Source organism: Nelumbo lutea, chromosome 1, assembly GCF_056320005.1.
Source record: "Nelumbo lutea isolate HS-2025 chromosome 1, American lotus-T2T, whole genome shotgun sequence".
In the NCBI taxonomy this organism is placed as follows: domain Eukaryota; kingdom Viridiplantae; phylum Streptophyta; class Magnoliopsida; order Proteales; family Nelumbonaceae; genus Nelumbo; species Nelumbo lutea.
The window spans coordinates 15,392,421-15,411,030 of NC_142684.1; the positions used below are offsets into that span (position 1 = coordinate 15,392,421).

General features: G+C 38.6%; 1 protein-coding gene, 1 long non-coding RNA gene and 1 pseudogene across 3 annotated transcripts; 2 read left to right on the top strand and 1 right to left on the bottom strand.

Annotated features, from left to right (window-relative positions):
• The first annotated feature begins 1,033 nt into the window (after window positions 1–1,033).
• On the top strand, window positions 1,034–14,734 carry LOC148873658 (maltose excess protein 1, chloroplastic-like). The gene is made up of 9 exons (XM_088964593.1): window positions 1,034–1,333; window positions 1,442–1,618; window positions 1,693–1,983; window positions 2,088–2,177; window positions 5,602–5,703; window positions 5,792–5,910; window positions 13,107–13,169; window positions 13,242–13,303; window positions 14,300–14,734. Exons 1-9 carry the CDS (start codon window positions 1,142–1,144, stop codon window positions 14,380–14,382), a joined length of 1,179 nt encoding a protein of 392 aa, XP_088820719.1. The 5' UTR covers window positions 1,034–1,141; the 3' UTR covers window positions 14,383–14,734.
• Window positions 9,927–12,322, bottom strand: LOC148873659 (uncharacterized). Its single transcript, XR_016105914.1, has 2 exons — window positions 10,543–12,322; window positions 9,927–10,219 (listed from the first exon to the last, which is right to left on the bottom strand). It is a non-coding gene; the product is annotated as an uncharacterized LOC148873659 (long non-coding RNA).
• Window positions 14,735–15,878: 1,144 nt separating the features above from the next.
• Window positions 15,879–17,631, top strand: LOC148873660 (aspartic proteinase CDR1 pseudogene; annotated as a pseudogene). The gene has a single exon (XR_016105376.1). The product of XR_016105376.1 is annotated as an aspartic proteinase CDR1 pseudogene (transcript).
• Window positions 17,632–18,610: the final 979 nt, after the last annotated feature.

Sequence of the window (18,610 nt, forward strand, 5' to 3'; positions counted from 1 at the left end):
GACAATAACTCCGACGATAATAACTCGGATAACAACCCCGGTGAACTTTTTATAATCTCTGTTAGTGGTTAAGTATGAGTTTTATATTGGTCTGTTAGTCAAAGCTAATCTAAATCCATGTGATTGATGTAGAAGAATAAGAAGAAGAAGAAGAGGAGGAAGAGACCGGAGGAAGGCATACCAGATTATGCCAAGAAAAAAAACAATGGCGACTAGCGAAAGTGTTAAAGATGACCTTACTGTCAAAGTTCACGATAAGGCTCAAAGTATCCATATGATATGAGTTTTGGTCATATCTTATGGATACTTAAAAACAGCCAAAACACTTATTTTTAAATTTTTTTTTTTCAAACTTTAGTTTTTTGAAAAAATTATAAAAAAAATGGGGGTTCAAAACGGCATTTCGGATCATACCGTTTATAAAAGATTGGATACGGTATTCCCCATATACCTGAGACGTATCATATTGATATTTTAAACCATCATTCAGAATTCAAGGAGGGTAAAAGGGTTTCGAAGGCCGGAGTTCACAGTTCATTTGAAGTCCAACACAACCATTTGACTCCCGTTAATTTTTCAATTAAAAGGGTTGGGCTTCGTGGAGGTTTTTTATTGGTTTGGACTAGCAAAATGCTTCTGGTCGAGGGACTAGCAGATACGGACTCCCAACTCGCACCCTTTGGCGCTTTAGCACTGGGATAAGGCTTAGTGGTATTGAATGGTTCTGACAAAGCACCTTATTCTTAATCGCCCCATTTTTCCTCCACTCCACTTAATTTCACATCCTGCTTTACTTGACCATCCTCCATCCAATCTTCCCTCTTCTCGAATCCAATTGGATAACAGCCCTTCGTCCAGGTATCATGTCCTGATCCAACAACGCACACTAACACAGCTCCCGTAATAGATACAATTGTGGGTCCCACCAATGACTTCTGATAATCTGATTTCTTCGTGTATTTGCATTAACTGCCTCAGATCCCAACACGTGTCTCCGAGTTAAAGCAACAGCGTCGATGATTTCTTCCACGTTTCTCGTCGAGATTCATCTCTCTGACACAGCCCAATCTCTGTACTGTAACTACCTCTACCATAGAACAGTACTAAGTAGCGCTCTTGAACTAGTCTCCCTCTGACACCAATGGCGAGGTCTCTCCTGGCCTCCAACTACCACTTAACTGCCAATTCCCTGCTCTTCAAGCCTCTCTTCTTCCCTCTCTCTTCTCCCCAAAACCCCAAGACTCTGAGAGTTTTCTTCTTTAATACATCCCTTCATCACCGATTCAAACCGTGTCTCGCCTTAGACTCGGACGTCCCTTACTCCGGAAGCCAGGTAACTGCGAGTAATGACAGTTAAAGTGACCGTTAATGGCAGTTATTTGTTCTTTTCTTCTCTTGCTTTAAATAACTCGAACTGAAGTTTCTGGTTTTGCTTTCTCAGGAGCCTGGCAAGCGTCTTGGGAGAAGTAAGAGCTTCGAGGATTGGGATTGGTGGACGGCAAAGTTCGCCGGAGCGTCAAATGTGCCGTTTCTGTTGCTACAGCTGCCTCAGATCACTCTCAATGCTCAGAATCTCTTGGCGGGAAATAAGTCTGCGCTTTTAGCGGTTCCATGGCTGGTAAGTGATTCGGTATTTGTGAAATTGAGGTTTTGATGATGGGAGTGTAACGAAAAAAGCGTTTTGGAATGCAGGGAATGTTCACTTGTTTGCTTGGGAATTTATCTCTGCTTTCGTATTTTGCGAAGAAGAGGGAGACAGAGGCGATCGTGGTTCAGACATTGGGAGTTGTCTCAGCCTATGTGGTGTTCGTTCAGCTCGCCATGGCGGAAGCGATGCCTCTATCATATTTTACGGTGACTTCGGTTGTCGTGGGTGCTGGTCTCGTTCTTAATTTTATGAATTATTTTAACTTCCTTAATGGTGGAATCTGGCAGTTCTGGGAAGATTTTATTACTGTTGGTGGGCTTTCTGCACTTCCCCAGGTGAGTTCCAAATGCTTCTTCAGTTTGTTGATAATCTTTTCGTTATTGTCAATTGAAGTTCTTTGGATTTTGATGGAGTTGTGTTTCATAAAATGAGGATGCAGGTTATCTGGTCGACATTTGTTCCCTTCATTCCGAATAGTATTTTGCCTGGGGCGGTTGCTTTTGTTATGGCTGTTTTGGCTGTAGTTATGGTAAGCTTCATATTCACCTCTTCTTTATTGTTCTGCTTTTAGTTATGTTTGGTTTGATCAATTGTAACTGTACAAATTTTATCTTCCATGCTTAATGGGCATTAAGGGAAAAAACATCACCAATCCCGGATAATATGGCGGTGTTTGGTACAGTGGCGGTTTCTACTTGAAACGCTGCCACATCAGTGACACATTGGCATTTTGGGTTTAAGCATCAATTTTCTGTTTGATTGAGACTGTCTTGAGTTAAGACAGTCATAAAATGTTTCTACTAGAAACATAAACCAAGGGGTGTTGGAGGAAACATCAAATGACCTGGCTTCAGTTGGCAACTAGGCATTAGCTGCCCATTTGAAGAAACAGTCAATGACCTGGCTTTAGTTGGCATCCTACGTGGAAGTGTAGAGATATACTCTGGTGCATCGCATACTAGAAAAGATGCATATACACTATCGAATTCGAATACCCATAACCCTACCTCTAAAACAATGTTTATTTTTTGTTCTATGCTTCTAGAACCATTAGATCTGCATCTAGATATTAATCCATGTGTAATGATGATCCAATTATCAGAAAACAATTTGTTTTTAACGGCAAATAACAAATTACTATTCTATACTTTGGGGGTAGTGATACTTAGCCCCCTGAACTTTCATTTACAACAAAGATCCCCCTGAACTTTCAAGTCCAATACTTTGCTCCTTCCATTAGTATTCCGTCAGTTAACTTCAAAAAAGATTCTCATTTGAATGTCATGTGCTTGTAAACATTTCTAAATCCTCAAACTACTCTTTCCTTAATTTATATGACCATTTTTTTCCTTTCTCTTACATACTTGTGTAAACCCTTTACTTATGTTTCTTTCTTCTCTTTCTCATCCAAAGTGAATAAAGAAGAGATATCGTGCTTTGCCCTGCCCATTTTTGTCATATTGAATGAAATGTAATCCTTTCACCAATATTAATCTAGAAAAGAAGCATTTTAGTCTGATATATTCCATCAAAACAAGTTAACAGAGAGCGAGCAAAGTGCTGAAGTCTGAAAGTTCGAGGGGTTTTTGTATCAAGTGAAAGTTTGGGGGGCTAAGTGTCACTACCCCTGAAGTACAGGATGGCAATCTGTAATTTACCCTTTTTTAAATTTGAGTATGTATGCATTTCTGGATATTAGTTCCAGAATGAAATGTCACATGATACTTAGTAACATACTTTGAGAACGAAATATTTAATTCTCCTTAGTTGCACATATTTTTGAGCAAGAAGCTCATGCCTGTACTCATATTGGTGGTTCTAAGGAATGTTGTTGACTTATTGGTGATCTGTAGCTGTGGATATATGACATATTATTGTTACCTTTGGTTTTTTATTGTGAATTAGTAATTATTTCTCCACTCTTTGGAAGATGGAGGCGGTAGAAGTTTCTTTATAGAAACTGATGAAGTAGAAGAAAATTTACAGTTTTGTAACTCTTGACATGATTGCTGGAATGAGTAGCATAAACAAAGCATCTTAGTTACTATTGAAGATTGTCTTTTAAACAGATATAAAATAGGGAATAGTTTTGAATCTTTTATTTCCACATATGGTGTATGCCGAAGAAACATTATGATTTATCTGTCTTGTCTTTATGCCTGAAAGCTCCATCTTCTGGCCTATAGCTTGGATAAGGTTTCTTCTCTTTATTGAAGATATTTTCCTCACAAAATTCATTAGCTCCCAGGATTCCCTGCAATTGTTACCTGAATAACGTCATGACATTGTTTTCAAGCTTTTTCCTTGGATCATTGACTTCTGGAGAAGGAATTGTCAGACCTCTTTATATATTTCTTTTTGCATTTGTTATCCCCTATTTGAGTTACTTGAAGTGCTACACTTATTTTCTGCACTATGTTTGTTCTGTGCATCAAGCCTAGTCTTTTTCAGGATTGTGAAATTCCAGTTGTCAGAATCTCCAAGGAACTGGAGACTTGAATAGGTGTTTCCTTTGGAACATTATTTTTTTAACTGTGTTCTGTCTGGTCTGAATGCTTGATAGAGGACTAAGGCTTTAGACTATTTTTAATTGGTAATTGGCCTAGAAAATATATACCTAGGGCTTGGTTAAACCTGATCACCTCAGATGATTTGACTTGCAAACTATGGTAGTTTTTTTCCCATCAATAATGCCAATTCTGAGTATGTTCACTGGATGTTGGATACCAAGGGTTCTGAGAGTTTGAATTTCAAATTTTCTTTTTCTTTTCTTTTGTGGAAGTTTTATCTGGAAAAGACTCTGCAATGTCATTGAATAGCTTTATTGAATCATCTTAGAGCTCAAGTTCTTTACCTTTTGGAGAGCCCATGAGTTTGAATCTGAGAGATTTTGCAAGAGCAAGACTCGTTATCTTTTGAAACCCAGCTTGGGGGTAGCTGTAGGAACACTAGGAGATGGAGCTCAAAAGGAAGGATATTTCTTGGTAAGTGGTGTCCATTTCAAGATTTGAGACATAGATTTTGGGTTTTGCTTAAACCTGTTGTTTTACCACTTCATTTTTTAGGGTAAGCTTGGTCTCAGGAAGGCCTCATACCTGGACTAAGATAATTTATATGATGTTCTCCAACCCACTTTTCTTTTTTTCTTTCCCCAAAGTCCTCACTGTGGTTAAAATAGTTTTCTATTGTTTTTTCCTTGATTTGTGTTGTTCTTGTAAACTACATGATAGTAGCTGAGGTTATTGGGCTTTAACTTAGGTCAATATACTGGAATAATTTGATTCACACAAACTTGTTGGCAGAATGAGCTAATAACTATTTGTGTGTTATAAAATTTATTTTTACCTAAAAATTTTTCCTAAATTACTACATAATATGTTTATAAATGTGAAAGCAAACTTATTGAATATCTATCTATAATGATTATTCTTTGCAACATGTTACATCTGGACCACAAATTACATTTACAATTATTTTCAGAAGATGAGAGGCACTGTATTTAAAAGGGAACAATAATGTGGAAAAGGATTTTCCATTGCACTGAAGCCATACATGTCATTGATACATGCCAAAATTTAGAGCTCACCATCTGATTTATCTGCATGCAACCCCATCTCCTAACTGGATCTTGCATGGTGAGAGAAGTATCGCAGAAGGATGTATCTTATCATCCTCTGATCTGATCATTTCTTACCTATGAAACATATTTGGTGGGACCCTTCAAATAGTAAATTGTAAATCCAAATTTCCTTCCTATTTTTCATGGTCATAGGCTTTTTTGGCAAAGGTAGAGGAGGAAATCTACAAGTACCAGTGCACTATTTAGATATTTCAATTAGCAGGAATTAATTTCTGAAATTGTGTCAACTTTAATCCTTGGCAATCATTTTTATTTGGTTTGTAAAAATTTTATGCTGTCTTCTTTCTAACCTTAGAGTTCCTAAGACTTTCAGGCACGGATTGGAAAGCTTCCAGAGAAGGGCATAAAATTTGTTGGATCCATATCTGGATGGACGGCAACACTACTCTTCATGTGGATGCCAATTACGCAAATGGTATTTAATGATTATTCCTGTTTCAATATATCAATCAATTGCATTATTTTGGAATCTGAAAATAACCAGGAATCTTGCTTATTTGCAGTGGACAAATTTACTTAATCCGGATAACATCAAAGGTTTATCAGCTGTCTCAATGTTGCTTGCTATGATTGGAAATGGTCTTATGATTCCACGTGCGCTCTTTATTCGTGATTTCATGTGGTAATTATTCTTCTTCTCAAAACTACTGTTCTGTTGTCTAATTTCACTAAATATTAGTTCTATGTTACTATTCTTGAAGTGGTCTTGAATAATTTATGCTTCTTTTGTCAATATTGACATGGAAATTTGAGCTTAACAATAAAATAATAAAGAAAAAGAATAGTATTTACTACTTTTGTCATTTTGTTAGGGTTATTGATTTTCCATTATTGGCTTTGCAACTTATCTGCCTCATTTGTTGTCCTTAGAGACGCAGCTTGGATCAATCTGATCAACTGAACCCTATTTTCTGCTAGGTTGAGTTATGTCAGTTATGAAATTTTACTATTGGATATAGTATTTAGTTGTGCTAGGGTTGAGACGTCAGGTATCCTGTCCCAACAGGAAACAGGTTTTTGTATGACCTGTTCATGTTAAACACAAAAGTAAGAGATAATTGGCTTGATGCTGGGAAGCTTGTTTTGGGCAGAGAGCCAGAGAGAACTGCAGGTTTAATCTCACTAAACTCACTCTGTTCTAAATGTTCTAATTCTTACTTGGCTAACCAACACAGTCCATCTAGGCTTCATTGGTTGGACCAAACAACCTGGTTGCTCTTTGTGCTTACTTGGGTGGATTGAGTATTCAGATTTTTGGTTTGCTCTTATTTATCCAAACTGGACCAAGTTGTACACCTTGAACATTAATCTGATTATGTCAGTATTGGTATTATCTAAACCTAAACTGTCCTGTCATAATTTTGAACTAAGAGCTCTTGGGAAGAGATTTTTCCTATATAACGATTATTAGAAAATTGTGGTTGGATCCCTACTGAACTAAAACAGAGTAGGGCATAGAGAGAAGAAAGAAAGGAGCACAGAAGAGAAGATAAGAAACTGAGCCACCCATTAAGAAAAAACATAACTCTTCCAGTTGGCTAGATCTATACTTATAAATATCTCATTAAATGAATCAAAAGTACAAGTATATCCCTGTTAATGAAATTAAAATAGTTCATAATCTACCCCATATAAGTAATAAGCAAAGACACATAATCCCCTGATGTAAATAAGAATAAATCAACGTAAACAACAGCAGAACATAATAATAAACCTCTCAAGACCTACCAAATTTTTGCTTGTTAACTAGTCTGGATTGGAAAAGCCTTGTGTTTAAAAATGTTGCTCCATTTTGTCCGGAACATGAACAAGAGTTATGCTTTAAGTTGTTTTCTGTATTTTTCATGGTCAGATAATTGGTGATGCTATTACTATCATGCTATGTATAGGTATTGTCAGACCAATACTACTGTTATCCAGAAGAGAAGAAGGAAGAAAGAAAGAGAGAAGAAAGAAAAAGATTTGGAGTCACCAAAGAGATGTTGGCGGCACCGGCTTTTTATTATTTATACTAGGGCGACAACTTAAAATAAAAGGTGCTGAAAGTACCAAAGTACCCCTGTGGTACTAAACTTACAGAATAATAACCTTTCAACACTCCCCCTCAAGTTGGGACATAGATATCAATCATGCCCAACTTGCCACATAAATCATAATGTCGCAAGTGATGTAACCCTTTTGTGAAAATGTCTGCAAGTTGGTCTTCAGAACTGGCATAGGGAGTACACACTTCCCCTGCGACAACCTTTTCTCTGATGAAATGCTTGTCAACTTCGATATGCGTAGTTCTATCATGCAATACAGGATTAGCAACAATGTTTATGGCTGCTTTGTTATCACAGTAAAGAGTCGTAGGTCCATCAACTTGAAAGCCCAACTCACTCAACAAATTTTTTAGCCACATAATTTCAGCCACTCCATGAGACATTGCCTGGTATTCAGCTTTAGCACTAGACCTAGCTACCGCATTCTGCTTTTTGCTTCTCCAGGTGACTAGGTTTCCTCCTATAAAGGTACAATAGCCACTGGCTGACTTTTTTTCATTCAAGGATCCTGCCCAATCTATATCAATATACACATCAACTTTCAAATGCCCGTGCTTTGGAAACAACAAGCATGCATGAACTGGCTAAGAACACCCACTACATAAGCAATGTCTGGTTGAGTCATAGAAAGATATAGCAGTCTTCCTACAAGTCTCTGAAATTGTTTCACATCCTCAATGGGTTCACCTTGACAGTCTCCTAATTCGTGGTTAGGATCAATAGGGAAATCAACAGGCTTCACTCCCAATTTTCCAGCATCCTGGAGTAGATATAGGACATACTTTCTTTGGGAAATGAAGATACCCTTTTGTGAGCGGGCCACATCAATCCCAAGGAAGTACCTTAGAGGACCTAGATCCTTTACTTCAAACTAGGTAGCAAGGAAACTCTTCAACTTTTGAATTTCATCATTTCAATCACCAGTGATAACTATATCATCAACATATACTATCAGTGCTGCAATTTTTCCTTCCCTTCTTTTCACAAACAGTTGTGATCAGATTGACACTACTTGTACCCTCTTTGCTGAACTGCTACATGGAACCTATTGAACCAGGCTCTCGGTAATTGTTTCAGGCCATATAATGATTTTTTAACCTGCACACTTTTTGTTCATTACCTTGAACCCGGAAACGAGGGGATTGCACCATGTATACTTCCTCTTCAAGGTCACCATTTAAGAATGCATTCTTGATGTCAAGTTAATGAAGGTCCCAGTCAAGATTAGCAGCTAAGGAGAAAAGAACTCTAATGGAGTTCATCTTAGCAACGGGTGCAAAATTTCTACATAATCCACTCCATACACTTGTGTAAACCCCTTTGCCACTAAACGAGCTTTATATTACTCCACTGTGCCATCAACCCTAGTTTTACTGTGAAAACCCATTTACATCCAACTAGTTCCTTCCCCTTAGGAAGATCTACAAGTTCCCATGTGCCATTTTTATGTGAAGCATTAATCTCTTCCTTCATAGCATCTGTTCATTCAAGTATAGCTTCTGCTACATTCTTAGGAATAGGAACATTGTCAATGGAAGAGAGAAAGGCCCGAAAGGAAGGTGAAATGTTCTCATAGGAAACAAAATGGGGCATGAGGTGTTTAGTGGTATAAGACCTAACACCTTTCCGGTGAGCAATAGGAAGGTTAAGGTCATCAGCAATAGAGGTATCAATGGCAATAGGGTCAGGAACATCAATGGGAACCAAGGTACCTGGTTGGGAAGGATCCACCCCTAGAGAGTTTGATGGCATTGGTGGTACAGCTTCTGGATGCTCCACAATTCTTGAACTTGGTTGGCCTTTGTGATGTTGAAAGAAAACACGAAAGGGAGGAGGATCAGGAAGAGGAGTTAGCTGAACTAGTTTCTCCTCATTTCTACACTTCCCTTGAGGAGAAATAGGGAAGCAAGGCTCACTCTCAAAGAAAGAGACATCCATAGAAACATAATATCTCCGAGAGACGGGATCAAAGCATCAGTGCCCCCTTTTGAGTGAGGGAGTACCCCAAGAAAGTGCAAGGAATAGCACGAGGATCCAATTTCCCACGGGTGGGCGCCAGATTTTGAACAAAGCAACGACAACCAAACACACGAGGAGGAATAGAAAGAAAATGATCCTTAGGAAAAAGAAGATGATGTGGGGCTTTGCATCTAACTAGCGAGAGGACATACAATTAATGAAATAGGTAGCACAAAGGATAGCCTCAAGCCAAAAACGTTTCAGGACATTCATATGAATGAGTAAACCCTTGGCCACTTCAAGAAGGTGTCGGTTCTTTCTTTCAGTAACACCATTTTGTTGTGGTGTTCGGGCACATGAGCTACGGTGAAGTGATCCATGTGAAGCAAAGAATTCTGCGAGATCATTAGGAAAATATTCTTTGGAATTATCGAATTAGAAAATTTGGATCTCAGTTTGAAATTGGGTGAAGATCATTCAGTGGAAATCTTGGATAATTTTTGGTACTTCATCCTTGGTTTGCATGGGATATATCCATGTGTATCTGGAGTAATCATCAATAAAGGTAATAAAATATTTGTAACCACTATCGGACGGTAAAGTAACAGGGCCCCAAACATCAGAATGAATAATATGGAAAGGAAATTCAGATTTATTATTTTTTGAAGAAAAATGAGTTCTACAATACTTACTCAATTAACAAGTTTGACATGTAAACTGTGACACTGACACTGACTTAAATAACTTTGGAAACACCAATTTTAAAAACTCAAAAGACAAATGACTGAAATGATTGTGCCATAAATAGACTTGACTTGTACTATACTGACTCTTAGACTCTGTGACTGTAAGACCAGCCTTATTCTCCAGCATGTAGAGTCCATCCACCATACGTCCTCTTCCAATTGTCTTCCCCGAGGCCAAATCCTGGAGTACACAATAAGAAGGGAAAAATGTTACTAAGCAGTTTAAAGAATTAATGATACTAATAATAGAGAACAAATTAATAGGGAATTTTGGAACATGTAAGACATTAGTCAAGGTGAGGCCAAAGGGAAGAGAAATGGTTCCTTGACCAGCTATGGTAGAATATGAACCATCAGCTAGTCTCACATTGTCTCTTCCGGAGAGGAGGTGGTAGATTTGGAAATAATTGGACTTACCAGTTATATGCTTTGACGCTCTAGAATCAATTATCCAAGGAGAGTCAGGGGAATGAGACGATACATGGAAAGGTGTGGCAAAGTTACCTGATGTAAACACAAATGAAGTTGAAGGAGGAGGAGAATCCATCTGAAGAATTGCTCTACCATAGAGTTCTAAATGGTCATGGAAGGAATTAATAATATCCTTCCTTGGGTCAGAACCAGAAGTGTGTGTCTAAGTCATAGTAGTAGTGGGGAGCTGATTCTCCTGAGAAGCCATATTTGCTATGGTGAACTTTCTTGGACTTTTCTGTCATGACTTCTTATTCAGATCTGAACCTTGCTTCTTGCTTAATTCCTGGGCCCATTGTGGCTTCCTATGAAGATCCCAACATGCTTCACGGGTGTGTTGGGGTTTTTGGCAATGGGTGCACCATAGTTTGTCTTTGTCTTCCACCCTTTTTTGAAGGTCCCCCTTCTTAAAAAAAATTTCCTAGTAACATTCCCTTTTGTTACCAACACAACTGCATCCCCTCTAGAGCTGTTCATTAAATTTCTTCTACTTTCTTCCGACTATACTAATGCATAAACCTCCTGGATAGACAGAAGATCCTTGCTGCCAAGGATCTGGACTCTGATTGATTCATACACTGAATTCAAGCCATGGAGAAATGCATACACTCTTTGTTGGGAAACAAGCTTCTTGTATGCTTTTGCATCTTCATCACACTTCCGGTCTACACTTTTAATAGTGATCTAACTCCTTTCAGACGGAGGTCAAATCTGAATAGTATGTAGAAAGGTTCCTCTCCCCCTGTTTACAAGTGGATGATTGTGTCTGTAACTGATAGATTTTTGCATAATGATGCAGTTCAGAATAGGTCAATTTTGCCTGCTCCCAAATTTCATAAGCCGTTTCAGTCCACATAAAGTTCCTTCTCACCTGAGGTTGCATAGACACCGAAAGCCAGGAACATAACCATGCTGTTTTCCTGGTTCCATCTGTCATACTCAGCACTCCCGGAATTTGGTTATTTAATTCTCCCATTTATATACCCTATCTTTCACCTTGCAGTAATGTATAACTTGATCCCCCTCGACCATTCTAAATAATTCAAGCCATCTAGGGGTATAACAGCCATAGGGAAGGGTAAATCTATACCCCCACTTATTCTGTTCTGCATTAAGGAGACTCTAGATGTGGTAGAGTCTTCACCACTCATAATCACAACTTCAGGTTACACTCCAAGTGAATACAAAAAGCCCAAAAAGAAACAGCCGAACACCCCAATAAAACTCTTTGCACCAGGGAATTAGAGACAACCACTCCCCTCCTTTCCCCCCTTTTAAATCTCAGTTCTTCAAACAAAATCAGCTGATGTTACAGAACTCACTGGTCATCACTGGCCTACCATAAATCAGGTATGGCTGTTGTCGCAGTATGTACAGGTCCTCTCTTGACCTACAAATCAAGTGTGGCTGCAGTCGCAGCATATACAGGTCATCCCCTGACCTACAAATTCATCAGAAGGCTGCTGTCGCAGCATACAAAGGTCATCACTGACCTACAATCTGTTACAGGGATCAGCCGATACCACAAAAAAAGGAAAGAAGAGGGTGCTGCTCACCTCACATTAACTAACTGAACCTATTACAGGTTCTATTCTGGAACACGACCAGAAAAAATAAAAAAAGGAGAAAGGGAGAGAGAGTACTTCAGATCTGAATCTGGATCTGGATCTTTAATAAATCTCACTGTAGCTGGCAAAGGAAGAAGACAGAAAAGGTTTGGTCGATCTCTTCTTTCATATCTGACAGTCCCGCTTTGATACCATGTTATCCAGAAGTGAAGAAGGAAGAAAGGAAGAGAGAAGAAAGAAAGAGATTTGGAGTCACCAAAGAGATGCTGGTGGCGCCAGCTTTTTATTATTTATTCTAGGGCGACACAACTTAAAATAAAAGGTGCTGAAAGTACCAAAGTACCCCTGTGGTACTAAACTTACAAATAATAACCTTTCAACAACTACTATTATTAGGTCTATAATTTTCTGAGACAGTTTTGTCTAATTGCTAGGCAAATTTAAGAGAAGTGTGAAAGGAGCAATACAAAATATTTCTAAAAGGAAGCAAATTTATTGATTTATGTTCTACATGAACATTAAATTGGAAAATTTTCCTTCTCCCTGTTGGTGTCATATGTTAAAGCTTATATTTCTTTCGTCTGTAAAATTATAAAATCGAAATGCTTCTCTGCATTTTCTACAACTAGTTAATTTAGATAGATGTAAGTTGAGGTTTCTCATTTTTTTTTTCTGTATGCATACATGTATGCTAGACATTATTATGAAGTGAAAATTTGTATCCTCTACTCTGAAAGTTTTATATTGAAAAATTGCTCTTTATTTTCTAGAATACAGGTGATTTGGGTTAAGTGAATTGTGTTTGTAACTTCGTATCTAATTAGAGTTCCTTGATTTTTAGTAGAATTGGTCCTTTGATCTTAGTACCAGGGTTTAGATTACGGTATTTATGGAAAACCAGATGATTGGAAAGACATTGATACATCTAAAGAGTTGTCTTTGACTCGTGTTGTTAGTTTTGTTTGTATGCCATTGGCACTATTTTGTTGATTGAATCATGATTAGAATGTTTTATTTTGCTATCTACAGGTTCACTGGTTCAGCATGGGCATCTATCCTTTATGGATGGGGGAACCTTGTATGCTTGTACTGGTGGGTTCTCCTTTATAACAAGTTCCTTCACTATTATCTTGGGATCTTAAAAATGTGCTTTCTATGTTTCAGTTTCAACAGCATTAGTAGGGAATTCTTCTTGGCAGCAACACTTGGACTATATGGTTGGATAGGTACTTCCTCTACTTATTGTATCTTGGTAGAATTTCTATTTCGGCCCTGTTCGCTTTTTGGGAAATTATTTACCCAGGTAAATGCACTCACTTCCCAGGTAAATAATAAAATGACCATTTTAATCATAAAAATTCATTATCAAAAAGGGCAATTTTGTCCGATACAAGTGTTGGCAACTTTCCCCTCAGGTGGGAAAGTTACTAACCCACCTAGGAGATGGGTATCACCTACCGTGATACCCAGGGAAAATAAATTTTCCATGGGCCCCAAATAAATCTGAAAAAAGAAAATGGGTATCTTGGTCAATGGGAACCAAAATCCCATTGACCAACTTCCCCCTCAGGTGGGAAAGTTACTAACCCACCTAGGAGATGGGTATCACCTACCGTGATACCCAGGGAAAATAAATTTTCCATGGGCCCCAAATAAATCTGAAAAAAGAAAATGGGTATCTTGGTCAATGGGAACCAAAATCCCATTGACCAACTTCCCCCCTCTCAAAATCCAAAAAACGAACAGGCCCTTAAGGTTGTAGTTGCCATGATTATAGAATATAGAGAGATAGGTTGTCATCACTTTCACCAAGTGTTCTCCTTAGTGTTGATCTGGTCTATGGGATCTCATAAATGATAAATGACCTGAACACTCTATCCTCTCCTTCTGTGTTTATGCGATTTATTGTAATTTTAAGAGATTGATCAGGTTTTAAGAGATTGATCAGGTGCTTAGTGTCATGAAATTTGCTACATTTTTGACTTATGATCTGCTTAGTGTGAGACACCACCTGGGTGCTGGGTGTCTCCTAAAAACTACATTTGGCATGCCATTTGCACGAAAAGAGAATGGTTAGTTATTGTTATTCACATGGGTTCAAAACTCTAATTATTTATAAAGGCATAGGTTTGTTGATTCACATGAAATTGGTAGCATGCAGTCATTTGCACGAAATCTTGAGATTAAAAGGAAGGAGTGTTGGGTTGCTTTGTTGTGTACAGGAACTGCTCTATGGAGAGACACCAAAGTCTATGGCTTCAACTCACCATTGAGATCTCTGAAGGAGTTGGTATTTGGAAGTTAAGTGCTCCTTTTAGTGCTGCCAAAGCTAGCAATACATTTCTTTATCAGAGGTCAATTTATTCTAGTGTTGGAAACATAATTTGGTTGTATTCTTCTCCAACACGCCCCATTGAAAACAGTGCCTTCCCACGGAGAGACCAACGCTTGTCCTCAGACAGTAACTGCAATATTGTTAGATCTCTCACTATTCGTTAGGTTTGATATTGGCACAATGTCTTCAGAACGGATGCAATTCTTGAAAGCAGCTTATAACAATTTGTTTCCTTTTGTACTTTGAGAGTGGGGCTCTTAAGCAAGTTGCCAGAAGTTTTTCATGAAGTAATAATAAGCTTGTTACAGTAGTGTTGTTGTCATGAAGGCATGTTGTGGGTACTTGGGATTTCGAAGGTAACTTCCTTGGATTCAATTGGACAGTAGGAAAATTTCTAGGAAGTTTCTAACTTCTAATTTAATGCATATAAAAAGGTTAAGAACTAAGTTAGGTTAGCCCAGCATTACTTCTGGGTCAGGCTGGGCTGTGCTGGTCGAGCCTTTGCCGGCTCGTCTAGTGCCCACAGGATCTCAATGGTTATGATGAAATTTATATGGTTAACTGGAAGTACTTAGACATAATAAATTTTATGATTGGTTATGTCCTTTTAGTTGATGGGTTGGCCTAAGAACTATCAAAAAGCCATCAACTCAAAGGGAATACATCTGAACCGTCCGTTTTGATATCCATCTAATCTTATATGTCAGATGGAAATACTACACATTTGTGAACATGAATGCTGAATGCCTGGAATTTTTTCGGAGGCAGCCCATCTAGTGGACGGCTTGATTTGTTAGGGATCCACATAAGAAACCACTTTCTTCTGTTTCTTAGGCTATAAAGTTGGTACAATGTTTAGGTTAAAAAGTAGTAACTTTACATAATCTAAAGGGGTGGTTGTGCACTGCATATAGTTTTGATTTTGAAAATATTTGAAGTGGTTGCCACATCAGCAAAATTATATTGCTTTTGCTGATGAGTGATGAGGCAGTTGTTTTTGTTTGAAAAAACAAAACCATACACATTACCAAGTATCTCCTAAAATGTCATAATATGGTTTTCCCCTTGAGGGAAAACTCTTGAAGTGACTCCACAGAACTTTCCCTCTTCTTTTTAATTTCTATCAGACCAAACACCCCCAAAAAATGCCAATATGTTTCTTCCCTTAGGCTATATGTAAAGTTCTCAAGTAACTTCATAGAATTCCTAAAGAAGTTTCTCTCAACTCTCTGTTTTCTCAATTTTCTATCAATCCAATTTAACTAAAGAGCCCACCTGGTCAACTTGGTGGGTTGATCTCAGACCGAGTCAACCCGAACGAACTTTCTCACCTTAATGGTTTTAACAACTTGGGTGTGGCCAATTTCGCTAGCTACACATTCTGATCTGAAGAATGAATAACCCTGGTTCTTTACAAATCCGGAGTAAGACTTGATAATATAAGTTCGTCGTGCAATTACCTCGCATAAATGGGTGCAAAGCATGGAACCTTCATACCACAATAAATATACTACTCTGATACCACAATAAATATACACGCAGACTCGCAGAGTAGTTACACTCTGCATGCAATTAGTGACTAGTGATCGAAGAAGAGAAGAAACCGTATGATCAGTTTATCCATTCAGTGATTAGTCTTTCCAATTCACCGCAACTTGGGAATATTACTTCTTCTTCATCAACATGGTATGGATCCTTCTCATGATCATCCTTATTCATCTACCAGAGGCTTCTCATGTCCAGGCCAAGGATGGAAGTTTCAGTGTTGAGCTCATCCACCGAGATTATTCTCCATTTTCACCTTTCTACAACGATTCAGACACCCCATTAGAGCGCCTCAGAAATTCTTTTCACCGTTCGAGATCTCGACTTGAATATTTTCGTTCCACGATCCGTTCTCTAGCTTCTGCTACCTCTTCTGCAAATAGCTTCGCATCCATGGTGACTCCGAGCAACGCTGAGTATCTCGTAAAGCTATCCATTGGCACGCCACCATTTGAGTTCTTTGCCATTGTCGACACCGGAAGCGATCTCACATGGGCCAAATGCAAGCCTCCCAATCAGGTTTATGACGCAGATGCATCTGTCTTTGATCCCCAATCCTCTTCCACTTACCATGTTCTGCCATGCTTCTCAACACCCTGCAAATTTCTAAACCCATCTTTCTGCGCTTCTGAAGAGGCCTGCCGGTACTCTTACTCTTACAGAGACAACTCTTCTACAGCCGGAACTCTTGCCGTAGAGAACCTAAGCTTCAATCCTGTTGCGCGGGGAAACATTGTCTTTGGCTGTGCAGACACTTACAGTGAAGTCTTGAGCCAAATTGGCGCTGGGTTTATTGGCCTTGGCGGTGGATCTCTGTCTCTCGTCACTCAGTTGGGCGCTTCCATAGGAGGAAAGTTCTCTTACTGTCTCGTGCCTATGCAAGAAAACAATATCAGTAGCATCCTCAATTTCGGCAGCAGTGCCATGGCCTACAGCAGCGACACAGTCTCAACACCTTTAACACCCAAAGAGCCAAAAACGTTTTACTATCTTACACTGGAAGGCCTCAGCGTCAACAACCAGAATTTTGAAGCAGTTCAGGCTCCTGGAAATATCATCATCGATTCCGGCACAGAAAACACATATTTAAGCGTTGATCTTTACAACCAGTTAGAACTGGCGTTGTTGGATTTCGTCAATCTTACTCGGGCTGAGGACTTGACCGGAATTTATCAACTGTGCTTCGAGAGAAATGAGTCATTAATGGCTACACTTCCAGACATAGTATTTCGTTTTTCAGATGCTAAGTTGGTTTTGGGGCCGCTTAATACTTTTGTTGACGCCAATGGCCTGGTTTGCCTAGCGATACTTCCAAGCGACGATGGCTTCTCTATCTTCGGAAATGTGGCTCAGAGGAATTTCTTGGTCAGTTATGATCTTGAAGAGAGAAAGGTGTCATTTGCTAGAACCAGATGTTCCAGCAGTAGTGCAAATTTGTATTCCCACGGAGTGCATTTCTATCCCTCAATTGTTTTTCTCATATTGTCTGTGGCCTCGTTTAAGTTACTGCCTTTCTAGAATCACATTCTTTCTAGCTTGTAAGATGCAAAAGGGGAACCAAATTTGTGCCTATATTCCCATTCCTCATTTCATTTGGTTCAGGTTGCCATCCCATCAATAGAGATTGCCTATGGTCTTTTATCATAAGGATTTGTGGTTTTTAGTCTTTGAATAAACTAAAATCCAAATCATTCCCTTTCTCTTATCATCCAGCATCGTGATTGGTTAAAGTTGCTACAATTAATACAGATTGTTTTGTGGTCCTTCATCCCAACAATTGTGGTTTCAATTTCTTTGAACAATTCAAAAAAGCTGAGATTAGGTCTTTCTTTATGCCTGGAAAGTCAGAAAGCTTTGTTTGGTAAAAATCCAGGAAGCTTAAAAAAAAAAGCCTTCCATGAGCCATATAAATTAATCAACTTTCCGGTAAAGCTATCATAAGTAGCTTCTCAGAAATGGCTGGGTCAACAGAACTCAATCACCGTAGAAGACCTCCCAAACAGGCTCTTTCTAGGATCTCTCATAACAGTTAGTTAGAACTAGAGCTCAATCACCGTAGAAGACCTCCCAAATGAGGCCTTCCTTTCTTTTTCCTTTCTTGGTTATGTCTGCTAAAACTGCAGTTTAATATTTTAAAATGAAAGACTTCTTTTAATATTTAATGGTAAAATTAAATGGAAAAATACGGACATGCTCAATGCAAATTTCTGAATTTAATTGCAGAGTTATAAACATTCAAAATGTCAAAACCCCCCCTATTTTATACACCAATGTCACCCATGAATTGGTATCAATTCTAAGCTGACACCTACCCTAACTGTACTTTGGGCCTAAAAATTCTGACCCTGGGCTGAACTGCATTCTCCATAAACCTTATTGCTAATAAACTAATAATTAATGGGGGCTCAAGAATTGCAATGGGTATGAATTTCAGCACCGAAATTATATAAGAAATAAAACATGAGGCAGGTTGTTTTTGATTTGGTAGAAAAAAGAGAAACAGAAAGTTGAGAAAAGTTCTCAGGCTGTGTTAGAGGGGTCCACGCAGAAAATAAGTTCAAATTCACAATTGTTATGCTTTGTATTTCTTGGCTACTTATCATTCGAAAAAGATGAAGGGATCAGTTGAGTCAGTAAATCAATGGAGTCTTCA